Raw genomic sequence first — 22,334 nt, forward strand, 5'->3', positions numbered from 1 at the left:
TCACCAGTAGATATATATTTCTACTAGCGAAAATATAATTTTACTGATAAGGGCTAATATGCTGCTCTAAAATATCTATGAAACTCAATTTGACGGTTACGAAACATGCATTTGCTGTTCAAACCCAAACCTAATTATAGTTTTAGAACTTTCATTAGGTCAAGTCCAAAATACAAGCTGAACCAACTCATCTCTCAGGGAAAAATAAGCGGAAAGAAGTACAGACAGATATCGCAACTTGTATATTGCTTCATTGTCTACATTTGGATATTACACTATATTTAAAAAAATTATTGCTATTCTTACAGATATTAATACGGTCTTTTGATATGAAAGTATTGGTTTCTTTTTTTCTTTAAATAGTCAAGAGTTGTGTCATACCAAAGAATTTTGTTATATCATGCATATACTCAGATAAGGCTCACAATCAGTAGCATTTTATAATTGGTGAAGTATTTTTTTAATTTATTTTAGATCTTCTGCTGCAACATGACAGGTATTAACCCAATGCGTTACAACGGGGTAGCACAATTAGGCCTACAAGTAAGTAGTGAGACACCAGAATGAAATCAATGACATATATTTTAATAAATATAAATACTTTATACAGTTCACAATTAATAGACTATTTTATTATTCCTCAGAATGATTAGGAAAATCTTGGAAATCTTAATGTGTGATGATCAATCGGAATTAATATTATATCATATATAAATCACACCGATCTCACAGACACGATAGAAATTTAAAAACACTAGAGTCCATATGGGATTTGAACCCAAGACTTTCAGGTATTACTCACTTGTATATCGTAATGGTACGCATTATTTTATTACATATTGAGAACTATTTCTTAATATGAAGATTATCTAGTTTTTTTATTACGTTATTACTTAGTATATTGCTTATTACAGTATCACTGTAATAAAAAAAACTTTTCGATCACCCTTTAATTGATCAATCAAGATCAAACATCGTTTAAAAAATCATGCAGCCAAAATGTCACTCGATCAATACATTTTGAGCAACGCAGCAGTATTCCTTCAATAACCATAGAAAGAGCACAGTTAAATGTGTCATTCAAATCGTTCGGATTAAACAGGTGGGCTACCAGATAAGATAAGTCTACTATGTATGAAAATTTAAAAGATTACGCTTTGATTGTCTTTTTATCGATTTCAATTATTCATTAATTGTGTTCTAAAACACCTGCCTATCACAAGATAAGCATTACGTTTTAACTAGATCGTTGTATATAACGTGCTTTGTGGTTTTTGATACAATAAAAATGACTTTGACGAAAATGTTATTATACTCCCTTGTGATACTAACTCTTTCAGTGCCTATTTATGGTATAAGTGAAATATATTTTGATTCGCCTATTCATCTCGCTTATTTTACGAAATTGTGACAAATTCTAGCCAAATTAAGTTGCACCACTTGGGAAGACTGCTACGGAATCAATGGAATGGAGTGCAAAAACAATACATGTTTATGCCCAGCTGGAAAGGTACTGAATTCCAATGGAAGCAAATGCATCGAAGGTAAATTATGTTTGCTTGTTAAAAAAACTATCAGTATCAAATAGTTTTGCTTATTTTTATGTAACGTTTCAGTTGGATCGTATATTTTATCTCCTTGTGAGGAAAATATCCAATGTCAATCTCTATTCTTCGGATTTCACTGTAATAGTGATACAAGTAAGTACATACGTCTCTAAGTTTCAAAATATCTTTAGTGTTATTTTTTTAGTATAAGTTTCTGCATAATTTATTGTTTCTAATACTTTTACTTATTATTTATAATCATATATGTCGTTAGTTTAATTTTTACTGGTAATAATAATTCCAATTAACGTATGAATTCCACATTTCCGAGATTACATCGGTTTAAGAATCAATTAAGTCAATTAGATATTTTTTTACTAATAATCTGGTTCAAGTAAAAAATAGATTTACTTTATATATTCATATATAAAGTGGTAGATATTTTGTTGTTGTAAAATCGGGCCTTGATATTATTATTATATGTTATCTTTTAAAATCTTTACAAATTAATTCACTTAAAATCATATGCACAAGCGAGAAACAGTGAGAAAGCAAGAACCAGTTAAATATAATCAATTTGTCTTATAGACGTTGGCAGGCTCTAGTGAACCAGAAACGCGGTTTTTGCCAGCATTTTTCATCGGTAATTTTGCTCGCATACTCTCGACGTGACAACCACTTGCAATGATTTGCGATATAATTTGCTATGTTAATCGTGTAGAGGACTGGCAACCGTGCACTTGTTTCTCTCGCATTCCACTGTTCCTCTCGCATATGCTTGTCAATGCGACACAAAAGCAATTGTGAGCCCCTGTTACAAAAAATAGTCTTTCCACAATCGGGCAGTCTAATTAATACTGCGAGTTCGCCTCTTCCGTGACCGTGGATTAATTTATTTAGTGTCAGATATCTTTGACATTTGATATCTTGAACACAAAAATATTTGAGTCGCTGTTGTCATTAGTGTTATGCAATATTATCTTTAGCTTAAGAAGTTTTTTAAAATATGCTCTTCTTATTTACTACAAGTTCTACAAAAATATCGAAAGTAAACAAATATATTTTTGAGAATAAGTAATTTAAGAGAATAATTACATCCCGATTTACTGTAATTTAATAATGTAAATAATTATAGTGTATAATAATTATAGTCGAAAAAATAAGTAAATTAATTTTTTTATATGAGAAAAATATCACAATTTATATTTGTAAAGTGCCTTAGACCGTCGCGTTTGTGTCATTATTGACCGTTGTGCAAGAATGCCAGCGCTCAAAAATTTCTACACACAAAGATGTTTTCTGCGACAGTTAAGAGAAGCATATTTCGTGTGCATTTTTAATGATAATGTATTTATATAAATGCATGTTTGAACTATTTTTAATAAAAAATATTTTTTTTAGAAGTTTGCGATTGCCTAGAAGGTAATAGATATTTAGAAGGAAGGTGTTGGCCCACCGTTAAGTTTGGAGATGTCTGCAAAAAAAGTCAAGAATGCTACGATCGCCTGTTACCGTTGTCCATGGAGTGTATTGGTGGTAAATGTTCCTGCAAACCAGATCACTATGAAAGATTAGGTGGACAGTGCAGAAAAAAAGCCACAAGTTAGTATACATTATTTTAACAATTTGTAAGCAAGTAATGAATAACTGTTATTTCAGTTCTGAAAGCCACTTGCACCTTGGATAGCGACTGCCAAATTCCGAACAAAAACGCCGTATGCACGAATATGATATGCGCAGAAAAAAAATCACAGTCTTATGAACCTTTAATTGAAGACAATCCAAAATCAGAAGTTTGGAAGAAGAGCACTGTAAGAGCTGTTATAGAAGGCAATACTTGCAATTACGACGATGATTGTTCGGACCTAAATCATTCTGAATGCTCTGAAAACATATGCATATGTCAGAGGAATTTTTATCCTAGCAATGATAAAAAAACATGCATTGGAGGTAAGAAATATAATATTATATATTATAAAAACAGTTACTTAGTATCATAGTTTCAAGATCTCGGACAGTATGCAAAATCATGTAAAGATCTTCCCATGACTCATCTCGAAGCAAACACCTGCCTTTGCAACAACGGATTTTTTTATGATCCATATTTGAGAGAATGCATCAAACGTAAGTTTATAAAGTTGTTATATATTTTTAAATTATTTATGTCTTTGAAATTTACAGCTGCAAGAAATTTCGACGAATCCTGCGTCAACAATGATAGCTGCTACACTTTCGGAAGTTCATCTATATGCGTTAAAGATAAGAATAACGAATTTTTAAAGGTCTGCGATTGCGATCTTTCTGTGTCTTATAAAGATGAAGAATTGCTTGCTTGCACTGTAACTAGAGGTGAATTTATATTTTTTGCCTGTCTTATTGTTTTTGTATTATATTTAGAATAACATGTGTAAGTTTCATGCTGTATTATTTTAAAATTCCCGAGAATTTATTAAGCTTATATATTCTCAAAATTATAACTAGAATAATAATAAATGAATCGTGAGATTCATTCGTTCTTTAACTCAATAACTGTGAGCTGTATCATATATTGGATCCAGAAAAGACGAAGATCTACGACCGGTCGGTCGACGAGTTGTTGGTTCCTCGTCGACCGACCTTGAGAGTCAGTTGATATACTGTCTCAAGCACATGGATCACAACGCGAGAAAAGAACAACTATGTTAAAATATTAGTCTTCTTTATTTGCTTACCAGTGCATATGTTAAATATATAATTCAAACAGAACCTTCCTTTTTTAAATAGCTTCGTTCTTAATAATACCGATATCTCTATTCTTTCAGGAATCGACGAGACCTGTTCGAAATTGGATAACTGTCCTTTAAATGCATCGTGCAAGGAAGGAATATGCAAATGCGAAGAGGATTTTGTAGCGTCAATCAATAAGAATCAGTGCTTGAATAAAAACTTCAGTAAGTATAATTTTTAGATTAAAATACCATTGTGCAGGAAAATACGAATATAATTTTAGATTTTAAGATGATATTTAAAACGATAGATTGTATAAGTGAAATAATTTATATTATAAGGCTTAGTAAATTCACTATAATAGGTGTAATTAAAAAGTATTTTCAATCATATTAAATACATAATTTTGCCAACGCATTTTTCCACGCTCTTATTTTTTTCAAAATAATGAAACAAAAAAATATCAAGAAATCTTGTATTAAAAATAGTGTGACAACGCAAAAATTTTTGCATCTGGCAACACTTCCAATTGGCTTCAAGAACAACATGCATGACCACGCTCTTGCGCAAAAAGCTGTATAGCACGATATAATCATATGTCCATTTGTATACACAAGCTCCGTTGTTATCACCACGTCACATAGCATTATATAATAAAATAAACTGCAGTGAATTTATACTACTTTACACTGAACATGCTCTAAATATTGGTTTATTGATATATTTTCCATTTTAAAGTCATAAAGACAGCAGTTGCTTATTCAACTTTTTTAATATGATTCTAGATTTGAGTGAAACTTGTGAGCTGGATGAGCAATGCGGCACTAAAAATTCAATATGTCTCGACAACAAGTGCTCTTGTGCAGAATTATATTACCAAGATGAAGATATTTGCAAACCTAGCATTGGAGGTCCATGCACAACAGAAGACGATTGCGAAATACCAAATAGTAGCTGCACTAATAGTAACTCTTCGGAAACTTTGAGTTCAAATTACTGTGACTGCTTAGAAGATCTTGTTACTGCAGAAAATAAATGCTTGGAACGTCAGTTCTTTTATAAATTAGTTTCATTAGTCTTTTTGTGAGATGTTTTTCTATATTTTTTTTTATTTTTTATTAGCTGTCAAATCACTGGGTGATTTTTGTGACTCTGACGCTCATTGCTGGCAAACTTTAGGAGACAAGGATTCGGTAGCTTGTGAAGAAGGAAAATGTCAATGCACAGCAACACATCACGAGAGAAAAGACAAATGCTGGATGAAAACTAGTAAACATATTTTTCTATATAATAGTTGCTACAAATATTTACTGAGGCAAATTTTATCAGTTTTATATAATTGACGTATGATATATATTTATCAAATCTTAGCTAGATAGGTAAGTATGTAAATAAGGAGGGACTGAATTACAGTTATCAATTTGAGTCGGCCGGCCAGCTATATTTATCACTGTTTTAGCTCAAATTATTATAATAATAATATTTTAAACGCTTAGTAAGAATACGAACTGATTTTTGAAACAATTATAGCCAGTCATCTCCCTCTAGTTTCATTAAAAACACGGGTTTAGGCGAACGCATGTATACATGCGCTTCGCGCTGAGGGCCCGACAAAGCAACGCGTGTATACATGCGCGTGGCGGTGAACAGGTTAAAGGCCGAGTCGAAACTGTCTCCCGGTACAAATGTATCTAGTGCTAATCGCTTTTCTTTTTCAATGAAGCTTCTGAAATTGTGAAACAATATGTCATTGTAGAGATAACTTCAACTGTTATGATACCACCCCAACACACTGTTATGAAGCGTCTTTCATTACTGAAGAATCTGCTTAATTTGAAAATATCAAAAGAGGACACTAAAAATTAAAAAAAAAAACATTTCGGAATTTTTGTTCGATGATGGCAAATTACTATGGGACCTAAAAAAATTATCACGGATTTTTTTTTTGAGGAGGAAAAATAATTACGGGAGCTCAAAAATAAGGTCATTTTAGAAATTTTTGTTCAAGAGGACAATTTTTTTGAAGTAAACGTCTGGTCATCTAATAGCACTTAAAGACATTGCACATTAGTGATTACACTATTGCGGATCTCATATGCCCGCGCGCTTCGCGGCGTGAATGACGTTCGGACGGCGGCTGCTGTCACGTACAGCCGGCATATTTGCGCGCGATCGAAGAAAGTGCCAAATAATCGCAATTTTTAAATTGTCATATTATTACAATTACGCTACTGATAATTATAAAAGTTTGTGTGGGCACTCACCAATACAATATCATGAAAACTTTTCGGTCGTAAATATTCAATTTACGCAAAATATTTGTCGGCTTTTGCAAAATGCCATAAGGCATAAAAATGATACTTCAGAATACGAACACCACATCTGTGACTATCCTAGAATTTGTCGCCATCGATTCTAAATAAGGATTCGTTATGGTGTGACATTTATATAAACCGATCTAGGAAAATACATAAGGATATTGGAATAGATTTTTTTAACAAAATCAAGTACCACTAATTATTTTTTAATTATTTAATTTTATATGAAAAAAAATATAATAACGATATCTATTAGAAGAATATACTATCAAAAATATGATTAATCCCTTTTGGTGCCCTAAAATATTCAAAGATGTCAGTAAGAGTCTGTTGAAATCCCCGATAAGCATGTGGTATTATAACTTGACCACGTGACCACGATACAGCGCTCGTCGTGCGTGTTAACCATAGGACGCCTACGCGTATACTGAAATTGAAGTGAGTTACTCGTTCTATCTCAGTTTGCGAACCACCATATCATTATCATCTCTCTCACTCTCGTCACTTAACACGCGAGAGAACGAAAGGGGAAGTATCTCACCGCTCGCGCTCGAAAGAGTAGCTCCGACTTCGGTCCTTTTGACTCGGAAAATATGCCGACAATAACCTCGGACAACTTTCGAGAGATTTTAGAGCAGGCAGAACCGAACCGACCGAAGTAACCCACTATATTCTCCGTCCTTGGCCAACTTTGACCAACTTCCAGAGAGTGTAATGCAGGCATATTTTAATTCTTATCGTGCTTTATTCTTATTTTGGCCGTATGCTATTTTTATTCTTACCGTTTAATAGTTATCCTGAATAATATAATTATGACCAAGTTATTAATAAATTTCTGACCGAGATTTGTTTTATTCTGATCCAAATTTGATTTAAAATCTGACTATTCATTGTCTATCATATACAACGAGCTGTATTGTACGCCGTAATTAATGATTTCACTAAGTACTGCACATAATTGACCAAACTGAAAGTAGCAGTCGGCTGAAAAAGTCTAGATTGGCTAATATAAATGGCATTATTTTCACTACAGCAATATCATAAGTTTGTTGCATCTTCACTAGAGTGTTCTAACTCTTAAGGGAGCTTTATATTTATATTATACACCACTAATGGATTATGTACATATATATTTATGTGTATTAATACTTGTTTTTATAATTTAGTGCTCGGAGAACCATGCTCAATCAGTCTGCAATGCTTCACACAGGAATCACCAGAGAGGACAGTTTGCCGCCGCTCCGTCTGCAGCTGCGAATGGGGCTATGTCAGAGCTTTCGCGCCAGACGGCTGCAAAGGTGAGAAAGCGTCCAGATGCTGCCGATAAGGCGACCGTAAGGCTTTCCATGCTAGGACGTCGTTAATAATATTTTTTCGACCACGATTCTCGCCGAGATTGCCTGTGACCGAAACCTTCGGTGCAAGCACCTTTTCCTAATCGATGCACGAATGGAATTCCGTGACAAGCTGACCAGAAAAACGATCACGTGACACGCCAGTCGAACAAATAGTCATGTGTTTAAATGGAATTTTCGCGTGACGCGTCTGAAAATTCGCCATAGCGAAAATTTACACGTCCGCTGGAATGTCTTCTAGCCGCCTAGAAAAAAATATACTAATTTCGTACACCCTGCGTGTCTATCGATCCATACGGTTCTGGAAAAGCTACAAGTGAAGATTTATGAGTTTGGTGGTGTTATTAAGTAACCAGATGGGTCGAAGTGTTTTCCATTATCAGCTGTTTCTATTTAACTCCACGCAGTTATGCTATTTTGGTGTATAGCCTTTTTTAATTGCCTTTTTTATATTTAGATCTAGAAAGCTATGCATATAATCTGTATTAGGACCTGAAATTATTCGCATTTAGCTTGTTGTACATTGCAGGACATCGGTTGGTTGTGCTAGAAATTGTTTCATTAATTTTAAATTCAGTGAGACTGTCAAATCGAAGATTTCGTGGCGATAGTAAGTTTGTAATGACATTTCACTGTGTTGATTTCGGACGTACCGTTGAGCATCAGGGATAGGACTCGTCTATGTGCGTCGGCGTCTTCAGTATTCAATTTATCCTTGGGAAATCGAAAATTAAATGTGTTTTAATTTTTCTAAATATTTCACTGCAGATATTTTTAATATAATTATTTTTTAATGTGGTAATAAATCCGGTATAGTCCGGTATTTTAAACTTGTATTTATATGTATTTGCAGATTTCATCGAATATACATATATATATTAAAAATAACTTCATATATTTTACCACACGCGCGAGACGTATCGAATGACGCTTAAAAAGCTGTTTGTTTGGATTAGGTAAAGCGTATTAATTTGTGCTTACACGTGAAAAGTTATGGCATTTTCATTCTTTGATAGTTTTCTACCATGACTTTTACACCCTATAACCGAACAGTCCCCCGTAATATTTAATACACAACCAAATTTTGAAAATATTAATGTGGAGATCCGTCGCACACGGCGTGACAAGGTCGTCTGACGTCAGTGAACAGAATTATGAATTGGAAGTAGTTGTTTTTTTACCGCGAACACCGCTTCTATATATTCTTTGTTCTGTGATCTTAAAACATTCATTATGTTAGGTTTGGATCGTTAGTTAAAGAATTCTAATAAGATATTTATTGAATAAAAATAGATTCCAAAGCTGTAAATTTGCCATAGAAAATCAATGGCATCGAAACTTCTACTTTGAAGCTTTTTACTGGTAAAAATGTATTTGGACTTCACTTAAAAATACACATCAACTGTAACATATACATATGAAAAAGTTGAAATTATATAATTTTACTAGCATCTGCCAGATAAATTATATTTTTACTATTAAATACATATATCTACCGGTGAATATGTATTCTGATAATATTTCACCGAAATGACATTTTAAAAAATATTTTCGGGATGGATTCGAGACTGTTTTTTTAATTTTATTTTAGGGATAACCCGAGAATTTATACTTTGAATCAGAGACGTTATATCAGCTTTTTCAAGGGGTGGGGGCAAAGTTCGCTAATCATTTTTTTAATATTTCGATTAAATCACGATTCAGTGTTTCATTAAATGACATCAAGAGGGAGGAAATGCTCCCCCCGACCCTCCCCTCCACAAAAGACGTCTCTGCTTTTGGGTATCCTTAAATCAACAGTTCAACATATTGCTTCAATAATGCCAGATTGGTAAGAAAGGAAAACATGTTTGATACGTCACTGTACACAGCACCTCTTCTGTGTTTTCAAGTGTATCTAATACAGGAATAAAGGATTTTTCCCCAAACTATAATAATAGACAGGAGGACTAGTTGCACTAATTAATTTCTATCTGTTTCTTTATTATTTTTATCCTTTTAACAGTTTTGTAATCAACATTTTGCAAGATGGTTTTTGCTCGTTTCTCAAATTACAGTGCTATCACTGATGCCCTATCAATAATATATAACAATATATTATTGATAGGGCATCAGTGATAGCACTGTAATTCTACAGAATAGCTTTTGTTGCTTCCACCTAGTGACTGACAAATATTTAGGCACTTACTAACAGTTACTTAGTATAACTTTCTTTGCCATGAATTTCCATAATAATTGATATGAGCTTGTATGAATAGATCTAATTTTGCTACTAGTCAGTGGCGTAGCTAGGGTATGTGCCGCCCGGGGCAATCCTTAAAATTGCAGCCCCCCCCAAACATATTTTTGCAGGGTCATAAAATCAGCATTTCTTAAAATAATAAATTGATTATTGTTAAGCTCTTAAAATTCGTAAATTTACATACATTTTAGTATATTTAGGGTTAAGAACCACACTAGACGATTCCATCGCGAATATGCCGCCCCCAAGCAAGTGCCGCTCGGGGCGGCCCGCCCCCTCCGCCCCACCATAACTACGCCACTGCTACTAGTTCTAAAATACCAAAATAATTTCCGTTATTTAGAGATCCAAATTGTTGTGATTATTCACCTGGATTTTGTTAGCTTTTATGTAAATCTGGCCTTAGCTGTACTGTTTCCTTTTTTAGCAGTATTCTTCCGAATGGATTATAATCAAAACAATTCCAATGAGAGTTAAAATATCAGAGCTTTCAAGTCAGACATGAATTGTTTACTTTATATACAGATATTCTGTATGGATAGAGGTGGACATGAAACAGTCCTTACTTGCAGTATATATTACTGAAAGTGGAACCGTAAAATTCAATATTGTATTCCTAAAGTTTCGCGGGACACAAGTTGCAGATTAGTTTGTTACTTGTTTTCTCAATAATAAATCATGTAGATAAATTGTTGTTACCAATGTGATTTTCACAAAATAAAATGGACGTAGCTCAATCTACTTCTAAGCCGCATAAGCAAGTCTCTAACGTAAACGCTCTTGAAACAAAGTAACTATGTTGAATCGATCGCCCGCAAAGGTTCGCAACCCCTGTTTGTTACGAAAAAAGCGTATGTAAATCAAATCCAATATTGCGTGGTCACATTGCGTGCTACCTGTTAAATGTGTGACGTCGACATAGAGCCTACCGAGATCTGAAACAGCCCTTTGATTTCAAGGACCCGACCCTAGGCCGGGAAAGGAAAGCCCACGACAATAAATCGGCCCATTAATCGAGGTGCGTGCTCCAGCTCCGTTACAATCAGATAGCGGCCGTTTTTTAATTGGAAACCGTCTAAGACTTAGATAGCGACTCTTCCGGTCCTAGGCCGCTGATAGCGGATTCTGATGTTCCGGCCCCAGGATCGCCCTTTCCTAGGGGTCGATTGGCTCTTTCTTGTGATTTATGCGTTACCTGTGACCTTTCATGTTCCGGCGTCGGATTCCTGCAGTGCAGCACGCCAACGACTTGCCACAATTTATGTTTCAACTACCGAATCGTAAACCGTGGCTCGGAAACTGCTGAGCAATATAATAAATATGTGCTATAAAACGTCGTCGTCCTGCTTCAAAACAAAAACTATTTTCGTCACATTCGATCAAATGAAACAATCAAGTTAGGCGGATCATAATTGTTACATATACTGTAAGTTTCAGTTTTAACTCCCCATTTATTTGATGAATACACTCATCCCTCGATGTACGCGGTAGATACGTTCCAGTAAATTTCGCGTAAATCGACGCATCGAAACGTTCAAACCGTATTCACGTTTCTTAAATTTATAAAGTAAACGAACAAAATCTTCAGAGGCACGTGTGCTCTGGACACACTGCATAAGCAACGGGAGAGGTTTCAGATGTAGATCAAACATATGTGGAACCAAATATGTTTGTATTTAAGAAAATGATTTTTATTAACCGCATAAAGCGAGTACCGCGTAAAACGAGATAAGTACTTTTTTCAAAACTATGTAATGTAACAATATATCAAAACAAAAAAAAAGTACTGTTGACCTCCTTCTTTTTCCCCGCTGCCAAAAGAACATTAATTCTTAATTATTAATTTAACTTATACTTCCACTCGGAATTTTCACTGAAACAATACACGAGAGTCCACCTCGAACTCGAATTTACAGTCTAGAGAAAAACAGGCCCTTCTATTACGATCATCCAATTTAGTCCAACCAAGCAGTCGTCTTAAATCTCCACGAGTTGAGCTACATGACCAGAGACGTAATTTCAGCTTTTTCCAGTGAAATCTAGTGAAACGGTAACATGTGAGAGCCAGTGCGTTGTCGTGGTGCATAATCCAAAAGTTATTTTTTCCACAATTCTAGTCGCTAGAATTTCTAGATCATACAGTCGTATTATTCACGGAGCATCCTTACTCCTCTAGCTGTTCCAAAACATTCGTCCATTGGAGACACGGCACTACATTCCTTATTAAGCGTACAACCTGACAATAAAAAATTGTAGTGAACTGTACATTTCCAATAAGACTGTATCTTTTTTTCGATAACATAAACATACAACCACAATTCGTTACCAATTATGACGCGTTGGAGTAATTCTAAATCATCAGCGACGTCATTCAAGCTTGTTTTTTTAATTAAACAGATTTTGATCAAATTTGCCTGCTACTCATTTCTTGGCCAATATATCAGTCACAATTCTACCAATTTCTTGAGCAATTTTTCTAATAGTTATTTTCAAATTTTAATCGGTGGATGTTTGCATCCAATTTCCAATATTTGCATCATTTTCAACATAAATTATTGCTGAGTGTAACAAAATGCGCTGTTAAATACAAACTACGCATGTAATTGCCATTCACATCACAGTGGTACCAACGTGAGATTTTTCTTCTTTTTTTATTAAACGTCGTTTCTGTAATTGATACAAAAATGCTTACTGTCATAAGTATTATTCCCAATATTTGATTGACTGGTAAGATTAATGCTTCTATCATTCACAATGATGCGATATAACCGTCTATATGAATATACAACAAACCACATTTTAAATATCGAATTTGAATCATCGTAATTTTAATGTGTTATGACAACCCTATTCAAAATATTTGAAAAACCGCCATTATGCGTCAAAGTTCGACATTTGCATAATGGCGCCCTTCGGTGTTGCCACGATTAAAAATATGTTCAATTTAATTGAACAATTATTTACTGTGATAAAAATAAATTCACGTGTAGCTCGAAAAAATATAATAATAATTTATAAATGCAATTAAAATTACGAACGTATGTAATAGCGCGGCTCGGCGCACATTTTTGGTCCGCCCTGTACTAATAGCGTTATAAGGGAGTGTGTACACTTTCTTAATAAGAAAAAAATACATACATAAGCGAGTTTAAAGGTTAAGTGTGAGTGTGTATTTTTTGCCTTTGGATTAATCACGCAACCGAGGCATTAAAGGGCCCCTAAGGTTTCAGTCTAAAAATCGATAAAAAATAAAATTGATTTTTCCATCACACGAATTTTCCTCCAATCTGTTGCGTCAAGAATGAGCGACAGATCGATAGTTTCATTGCTATCTTGTACAACACACGATGATAGCATGTATCGCCCCGTACACGATTTCCATAAGCTTTATATGCAAATAAGTCCAAGTCAAACACGAAGGTATTTCTAGATTACTCGACTCAAAGGTCAAGCAGAGAGAAAGAAAAACATCTAGCTGAGAGAGCGATAATCGTATTACTGAAATTTATGGAAACATTTACAAGTGCTAGAATCATACACTATATTTAAGGTAGAAGCAAAGTTTTCACACATTAATTTATTTTAAAACTCACTTGAGAATTCTTATTATTTATTAATAATCTGAGGTAACACTTACAATGTAAACACGTGCTTCACGCTATTGAGTTAATTATTTATTACCAAATAGAAAGTATGCATGACGCAATTTTATAAAGGGACGTGAATACTTAATGAAATATTTTGTATATATGTATGTACATAATTCTTGTTTATACATAAAATGTAACTATATTGAATTTCTATCCTACATTAAATACATTTTTTTATGAATATTTCGGATGAAGTTTTCTCTACTGGTGAGAACGTTATTTAATATAATTAAATAAATAATTATACATAGATTTAACAAAAGTTTTATTTAGGCTCTCCTGTAGATATTTTGACGAGGCTACAGAACTATCATCTGAAAAATATAATTATTTTAGTATCCTTTGTAGTAAAACTATCAGCAATGTATATTAAATACAATATTGATCCCATAACGCTGCCTTGTGGAGTTCCAAATAAATATATGAAGTCATATTCTTACCCCGGTAGATAAAATAGACGAATTGTTTTTCATAAGGACTAAAATAACACATAATAATTCAATTATATAATATTTAACAGATATTAAAAATAGTATGTATATTGTAAATAAAAGCAAACACGGAGTACTCAACTCACTTTACTATTCTTCCACTTCGCTTCCGACTTGGAACAATCGTGAGCTCTGTCAAACTCGCCCTGTTAAGTATCGATCGAGACTATAGATAAAAACAGCCATTTTCCACTTCACGTCAGACCAAGTCTAGCTCATAAACTGTACAATTGTACATAATCCAAAAGTTCAACCTAATCTTTGGAGACAACTTGGTTACTGCGTAAATTAGACAAGCCTACAATAATAAACATATATATACTAATACATACTTAAGTATATATAAATGCTTAAATGAGATTATTTTTTTAGTAATTAAATATGTTATACAAAATCTTTCCTCTAGGTTTTTTTAAACAAAGCTAAAAAAATAATAGCCGCCATTTTGAAACAAGATGGCGGATTTTACGATTTTAGCTGGGATATTAGCACCATTATTTGACTTTAGCTATTAATAACAAACATTATTTTCAGAAAGTGGATTATTAATTTGATTAAATTGGAATCATGCTTGATTAACTTTAGGAAGCGTGGACGATATAAAAAATCTTGTAATGAAGTGATCAGTAGTGTATATAATATTTATACTAGTAGTGTATATTATTCTGAAAGAAGATTGTAAATAAATAAAAATTTCATTCGATAAAATAGCGTTACTACAGGTAATTCATGAAGTGATATTGAATTTTTAAAGGGTGTCGATAACGTGTAAAAGCACGTTGAACATTGAGTACAAAAACTTAGGCTTTCAAACCCACACTTATTGTTCATACTGCGAAAACATGTCGCCTGCGTATCACCTATATTACGCGAAATACTTAATCATTGTACACCTTATAATTTGCATGCTCGTGTAAAATTGCTAATATGTTTCTTTATATATTTTTTTCAGATGCCGGCACCGCCATTTTCAACCACAAAATTTCCATATTAATAATCATAGCAATACTCTCCATTGTTAGTTTTAATATATACAAATTAGAATAAAATTGTTTATATTTTTATATAATGATTTAATAATGTAAAAATGGCACTGTCATAATAAAAATATATAGTGTAATACAAAAAATAAGATTGTTCTATATTGAGATTCATTGTGATTCTTCTTTCTTTACGTTGTCTTTTCCGGGAGTTTTAGTCTTTTTAGTTCCGTAACTTAAGCTGCTCTTATCGAATTCCAAAGGCATTATTCCGAGATCTCCGCTATATCGATTCTTAGCTATTTGTAAGTATTTCTTGCCTTTGATTGCTGTCAGTCTTTTATCTTGAATAATCAGAACATTATCGGCTTCTTGAGATGCTTTAGCACTACCAAAAATTGAATTCGTCGACAAATCATCAACATCGCGTTCCTGGAATTAAAATAAAAATAGTACAATGCAGAGAATATCATCTTGGAGCATCGTCTACATCAGGCGTAGCCAACCCGCGGCCCGCCTTGAATATTTTTCCGGCCCACAAGATTGTTTACAATGTATGTTTAGTATCATTAGTATTATATTATCTATGTTTACATTTAAGAATAATAGTAAACACAATAATAATAACTCATTATGTTTTAATTTTTTACTCAAAAAAAATATCTATTTTTACTTTAAGATGGCAATATAATAAATAATAACCTTTCTTGGATGCATAACGAGAGTAACATGGCAATCTCTACGCGTAGCAAACGTCCTAAAAGCTCCAATCACAGCATCTTGCTTCCAAAATCGATCCGTATGCTTGGAGACATCATCGCCGACCCCCAACATAAATTGTACGTTATCTATGATTACGTGGGCTATATCGTGAACGTAACTCGCATGCTCCACAGCCTTAAAATATTAATAACACACATAAATTTACGCAACACATACATAATAGAGAAAAGAACACGAATTAAACTGACTTCCATAACGTCCTTGATAGTCTGCTGACCATGGAACATGAGAAAATACAAAGGTAAGTTTTGGAATATATCTGCTACCCTAAAATATACAATAATTAAATAATTTTTAATAAAAAAATAACGTTTCAATCTTATAATACATACTTATCGAATTGATCCAGATTTTCTTCGAGAGGAAATCCGGCAAGTTGCTGAAGCATCGTTCTAACGAGTCTTACGTTCCTAATTTCAAAACTTCCCCATAAAGTGTTAACCTAAATTCATGAAATTTTGTAATGAAAGTGTTATTTATTTTATGGTGTAGTTTCGGAGAAAATTTCACAGATATATATATAAGAGAGTATAGATTGTATTTGTATCCCAGTGCCTTTTTTCTAGGAGCGTTGAGATTCAATTCATTGCATTCTCGACGTTGCGTGTATTCAATAAAGCACTTTTTACAGGAAGGTGGTGTTGACAATCGATTGATGCTCGGTTATTTTTAGTCGCAGACTCTAAAGTGCCCTATAGTCACGATTCGTCATTAAAAAACTTATCTTTCCTTAAACCAGCATGAGCAATACTCGTATTAGCAAGTAGCTTTGTGACTAATATGCATGTAAGCAATAATCCGCATGACCAATCTTCCTGTGACCAATTATCACCAAACCAATATTATATATAATTATATTTCAATCAAGAATAATACCACACAGATAAAAAAAATAATTTTTTAATTGAATGAATGCAGTAAATTTAGTCTCTCTTGAACGGGGATCGGCTAACTTTTTTACGCATTACCCCAAAATACATTTGATTACACCGACATTTCCCCATTGATCTGATAGATAGAAAATCATATTGATGGCTTAAAGTTTAAATTTGCTAACTCACTTTTGGGTGAAAATGACAACAATGTCATCTTGTCCCTTTAAGTGCTCAAAAAATTACTTTCTCTAAAATCTCCAATTAAACACTACAAACTTGAGATATTGTTTTATTTTCCTATTTTCAAGTAGTCTATATGGAATTAATTTTATATTTAAAATTGTATTCTCTGTATAGATTTAATAAACTTTTCGAATTTAATAATATATTATTTTCTACCTTACAAATCAGTGGGCTAACATCGGTGTAAATAAATATATTTTAGGGTAATGGATAAAAAAAGTTAGCTGATCCCTGATCTAGATGCAAATTTGACGGTATTCCAATATTTTTTTAAGGAAAGAAAATGCATGACACAAGAATCATACGCGGGTCTGCGGCCACTAAACAATGTTCTTTTAAAACTTGTACATTTTCCACAGGCGTTAAGCCTTAGAAGTAATAAGTCATAGAATATGTTACCCCTTGAACTGCTAAATCCAGTGAATATTCGCTGCAAAAAGTAGTCTTTCCGCAACCAGTTGGTCCGGTCAATACTGTGAGTTCGCCTCTTCTGTGACCATGGATTAATTTGTTTAATATTGGATATCTTTGCCATTTGATGCCTTGAACCTATAAACAATTGAGTAACTGTTATCAATGATATTATAAGACATTTTTCTTTAAGCTCAGAAGTCTTTTAACCTGTTAACCGAGTGGGACGTATTATTATATCCCACAAAAGACAAAGTCGTAACAGACAGGATTTAATAATTGTTATGCGAGATTATTTTGATATGCCTCTTCGGGCGGGACAATGTATTTAATGTAACATGAGTCATTGTACCACATGTTTATACAGGCGGCCCTCGACTTTCGCACATAATTGGATCCTGAAAATGTGTGCGAATGTTGAATGTACGAAAGTCGAGGGAAGTAAAAAAAATTGAAATTGTGTGTATTTTAAAATATTTATTTATCAAGTAAATATAAGATGTTTAAGAGGCGTTTAAGAGACACGTTTAAGTGGGGTTTGCGGGTGTTTCCTTTGAAAAGTTATCAAGAGTTAACTGTTTTCCACTATTCTTTTTCTTTTCTTCATATGGTATTTTATAACATGCTATGTTTTTATTGATCGCCCCACGCACTTGAGATATGTGTTCTTCATTGGGATTACAATCTTCCATAATATTTAAAAATTTGTCAAGGTGCGTGAAGGCTTCATTCATATTTTTCATTGTTAAAGAGTTTTCCAAAATAAACCTGTCTTATCTACATTAAATATTTGGCTAGAGGAATATTCTACATCTTTAATAATTTTGGATAATTAGGAAATAAATTATTTTGCAGCATCTTTATCTGCATCAGCTGATTCTCCAGTAAATTTAATATTATGAAAAGAATACCTCATTTTAAAATTGTAAAACCAACCGTTACTTGCTTGAAAAACCGTGTTAAAATATTTTTTTAATCTATCCTTCCAATCTTTGTGCCAACTAAGAGCTTTTATTTGAATAATTGAAATACTCAGAGGGACATCTTTTTGATGTTGGTCACCGATCCACGATGACAAAGATTTTCCATTTCATCCATGTTTTTTTTTTTGCTGTTTTTTTGGAAACATATCATTAAAGATTGTGGAAATATATCTTTATTTTCCACAATTTTGAACGTATTCTTTAATTTTATTTTTATTTTGCAAAATTGAACATATCGTAGACCTGTTTGTATCATACGAACGTCCGATTGAAGCAAAAGGTTCACCGCTATCAGAACGTTGTATTCTATTTATGTGTTCCACTGATGTCAACAGATGCAAATGTGATAGTTCATCATGAGCGTTTTTAGTACACAATATTTTTTATTAACTATTTTTTTACACAATATATAATAAACCTAACACACAAAAAGGAACACGTGTTATAATTTCATCAGTGTCGGAATCGGATAGTGATAATGAATATGTTATCAATGTAAGTGATAATAGTGAAATTGAAGATGGCGAAAAATAAAATAATACTGGCAATATTCTAGTTTTCTGAAAATTTACCATTGAAAAAAGTGCATTGTTTCCTTTCTCTGCCCAGCCTGGAAAAATTTTCTGGCAAAAAAAAACGCTTTCGTAGAAACGCCCGATTAACAGGTTAAAATATGTTCATTCTATTTACTACTTCACCAACAAAAATAATAGAAAGTGGACAATAGGATATTGAGAATAAATCAGTTAGGATAATAACTAGTTTAAGTACATCCTGATTTACTAGAATGCGATAATTAAAACTATTATATTTTTATAAATTATGGTTTAAATAAGCAAATTAAACTGTGTACCTGAGAATACATTTCCAGGAATGAAGATCACAATTTATTCAGAGTAGGTAGCTGTGGCTGAAATCGTTGATCAGATCAGATGATCTGACACTGGAGATAGGTAGGGAGAAGTGGAATATATCGTAAGGCAAATGGTAGATGTATGTAATACCTTTTCAACGTTGCATAGATCTGAGTAGACGTCTTCTCTCAAACTTTTAAATGTAGTAATAGATTTATGCCATATAGGACGCGCAGATGAAACGATACTTTTGATGTCAAAGTCATTACGAAGTGCTTCTCTGGCCGATGGTTGCGAATCAGTGGCTCTAAAATTAATATTATCATAAATTAAACAGATACAATAAAAATATTAAACCTCGATAGAATTAATATATTTTTACAATTAAAAAATAATATACAGAAAAAAAACTAATGATACAGCGGAAATTAGTTTGAAATTCAACATATAAATCTTTGTAACAAAAAGTTATATTTTACACGAAATACCTGATTAATAAGCATCTCGTTTCGCCTAATTTTCGAGCAATCGCTCTCATGTGTCCAGTGCCGTCGGGACCAGCCCACAAAATCAATTTAGGACACTTCTCCAGCACCGGTAAGACTTCTTGCGGTAAATAATTCAAACCATACGGCAAACAAGCGACTCCCCCTGGTAATTTTTGAGCCATAACAGCTAAAGCATCGGCGATCGTGGGTACTATTATCAAAGGATGTTCTTTGGAATGCGATCGAATGCTCTTAAACCAGGATATACCACCACAGCCAAAACTCGGCTCAGTAACATCCGGAAAGCGCCCCGATTGAATATCTATGTAACCTACTATTTTATTTGATAAATTTTGAAGCGGAAAATACAAAGATTTTCCATCTAGTGATATACGAACGTTCGTCAACAATTTTAAAATATCTGGAAATACCTAAAACATTTAAAAAAAAAGGTAAATATAAATCAAATAACAGCATAAGTGAACATAAAAATCAAATTACAGGTAAATCAAACTCGATTAGAGACTGTTGTACGCGTACATCTTCCATAGTAGTCAATAAAGTTGTCTTTTCTATTAAATCGTTCCAAATAGCAGCGAATTTTTCACTTCCTTTGAAAAAAGTATCGTCTGCGATCGAGTCTATGGATGTTTTTTCAGTAATGATCTTTTCAAAAGTATCCCATCGTCCGGAATAATCACAATTTGAGCATAAAAAAAAGCCAGTCGTCTTATTGATATAAGCTTGACTCTTATTTTCGTTACTTTTCGATTCACTTTTGCATATAGGACACTTTGTTATAATACACGTGAACCCATCTTCGACTGGATATCCATTGAGTCTCAATTGTCTTCGCATATCAGCAACAGTGACAGATAAAGCTTCGTTATGATGAATAGTATGCATTTTGCTTATAGCTATCCTATTGTTTAAACTAACGTAAGGAACATTTCTTTGTAGGTTTTTTTGAAACTTGTGTCTCAAGTAAGAAATTACAGATCTAGTCACCGACATGTTCTAAAAATATTATAGAAAATAATGATACAATTCATTCATTAACATAAGGTGACCAGATTTTGAAAATATTAAAGAAGTACAATAAAAATAAAACAGTAATCTTTGAATGTTTTGTTCGAGGAGGATAAAGGACAAATTGCTGCGAAAGCTAATAATAAAAGTATGTCATTTCGGTAATTTTAAATTTTTATTCAAAGGCCATTTTAGAAGTTTTGTTTGAGTACAAATCTGCAAAAGCAAATAAAAAATAATAATTTTGAAAAAATTTCTATATCTACGAATTTTTTGATAAGAATTTGCTACGAAAGCGTAAAAAAAAAACAAAAAAAAGTTGATTTTATTTTTTTGTTCGAGGAGAAAAAAAGACAGGAAGTCAAGGGAGGTTAAAATTTTTTTAAAGAGCAATCTTTCTCAAAGGAGGGTTTCTGGTCACCTCAATTAACAGTAAAATGTGCTGAAACACTTACCTTTGTTTCAATACAACAAGCACCATTTAAATGACATTTACATAAAATCGTTTAATTTTAACAATGTAATCAAAATGTGACTATAAAATTATCATTTTATAATAATTTGGTATAATACGCGTTCTTGACAATCAAACGCAGCGCGAGAACATAACATAACCTCCAACATTTGACGTTTGTCGATGTTGCTACTACCTATCATTATTTAATCAAACTGTTATATATTTATTGTAAATGGAATTTGTTTAAATCAACGAAATGTTTTTACATTTTTTAAAAAGCTAAATATTGTGTTATTTTCATTATATTACACTAAAAATACACATAAATAACATCAGTGAAATATAATATTGGGGTAATACCGAACATCGCCATCGATAACATATACTTTCTATATTTTAAATGTTACATATTTTTATCAGGATTAACTATATTGGGAAATTGTGAAATATACACATTTAATACCGAAATTTAATAACATAACATTATAAGGTGTGTTTTAATTTGCGAGTTTTTTTTGTTTAAACATGTGTGATATTCTTTATGATCTTACTAAGGTTTTTATATCATATATGCACGACCTACCTTACTTTTAATTGCTCGTTCTATATTTGTGGATGAGATTAGGAAAACCTAAAAAATTATCATACATGGTAATCTATCAAAATTATAATTATATTTTACCGATTGAAAAAAATAGGTAATAGTCATTTACTTGTAGTCTTATACCAATGCTCTATCATATGTTAATTCAACTTCATCAGAGTAATGACTTTTAAGCAAATTTTAAAGAGAGAGTATGGATATTAGTCCATATTGCTATAATCTGAAAACAGGGCCGGTGCCCGGTGCCAATTTTACAATATTTTACATTATTTGTTCTTTATATTTACGTAAATATGACGTCATTATTTTATTTTTCCT

At 32.8% G+C, this 22,334-nt stretch overlaps 2 protein-coding genes across 3 annotated transcripts; one reads left to right on the forward strand and one right to left on the reverse strand.

Moving 5' to 3' along the window:
* The first annotated feature begins 1,235 nt into the window (after positions 1–1,235).
* On the forward strand, positions 1,236–15,463 carry LOC148230206 (uncharacterized). Its single transcript, XM_088198655.1, has 12 exons — positions 1,236–1,352; positions 1,422–1,544; positions 1,617–1,700; positions 2,949–3,149; positions 3,207–3,497; positions 3,555–3,671; positions 3,729–3,896; positions 4,349–4,477; positions 5,039–5,299; positions 5,376–5,522; positions 7,738–7,869; positions 15,262–15,463. The coding sequence occupies exons 1-12, from the start codon at positions 1,289–1,291 to the stop codon at positions 15,354–15,356; spliced, it is 1,812 nt and encodes a 603-aa protein (XP_088054781.1). The 5' UTR covers positions 1,236–1,288; the 3' UTR covers positions 15,357–15,463.
* mtDNA-helicase (mitochondrial DNA helicase) lies at positions 15,368–21,626 on the reverse strand. 2 transcript variants are annotated; one of them, XM_088198685.1, is made up of 9 exons: positions 21,411–21,626; positions 20,428–20,943; positions 19,927–20,357; positions 19,589–19,745; positions 17,590–17,739; positions 16,405–16,514; positions 16,261–16,339; positions 15,992–16,186; positions 15,368–15,721 (listed from the first exon to the last, which is right to left on the reverse strand). In XM_088198685.1, exons 2-9 carry the CDS (start codon positions 20,938–20,940, stop codon positions 15,461–15,463), a joined length of 1,896 nt encoding a protein of 631 aa, XP_088054811.1. In that variant the 5' UTR covers positions 20,941–20,943; positions 21,411–21,626; the 3' UTR covers positions 15,368–15,460. The 2 variants fall into 2 exon arrangements, with proteins under 2 accessions (XP_088054811.1, XP_088054812.1); XM_088198686.1 differs by having other exon boundaries at positions 19,438–19,745; positions 21,411–21,603.
* Positions 21,627–22,334: the final 708 nt, after the last annotated feature.

This window comes from Plectrocnemia conspersa, unplaced genomic scaffold, assembly GCF_051122295.1.
Source record: "Plectrocnemia conspersa isolate PC_06_02 unplaced genomic scaffold, ASM5112229v1 ptg000011l, whole genome shotgun sequence".
Classification (NCBI taxonomy): Eukaryota; Metazoa; Arthropoda; class Insecta; order Trichoptera; family Polycentropodidae; genus Plectrocnemia; species Plectrocnemia conspersa.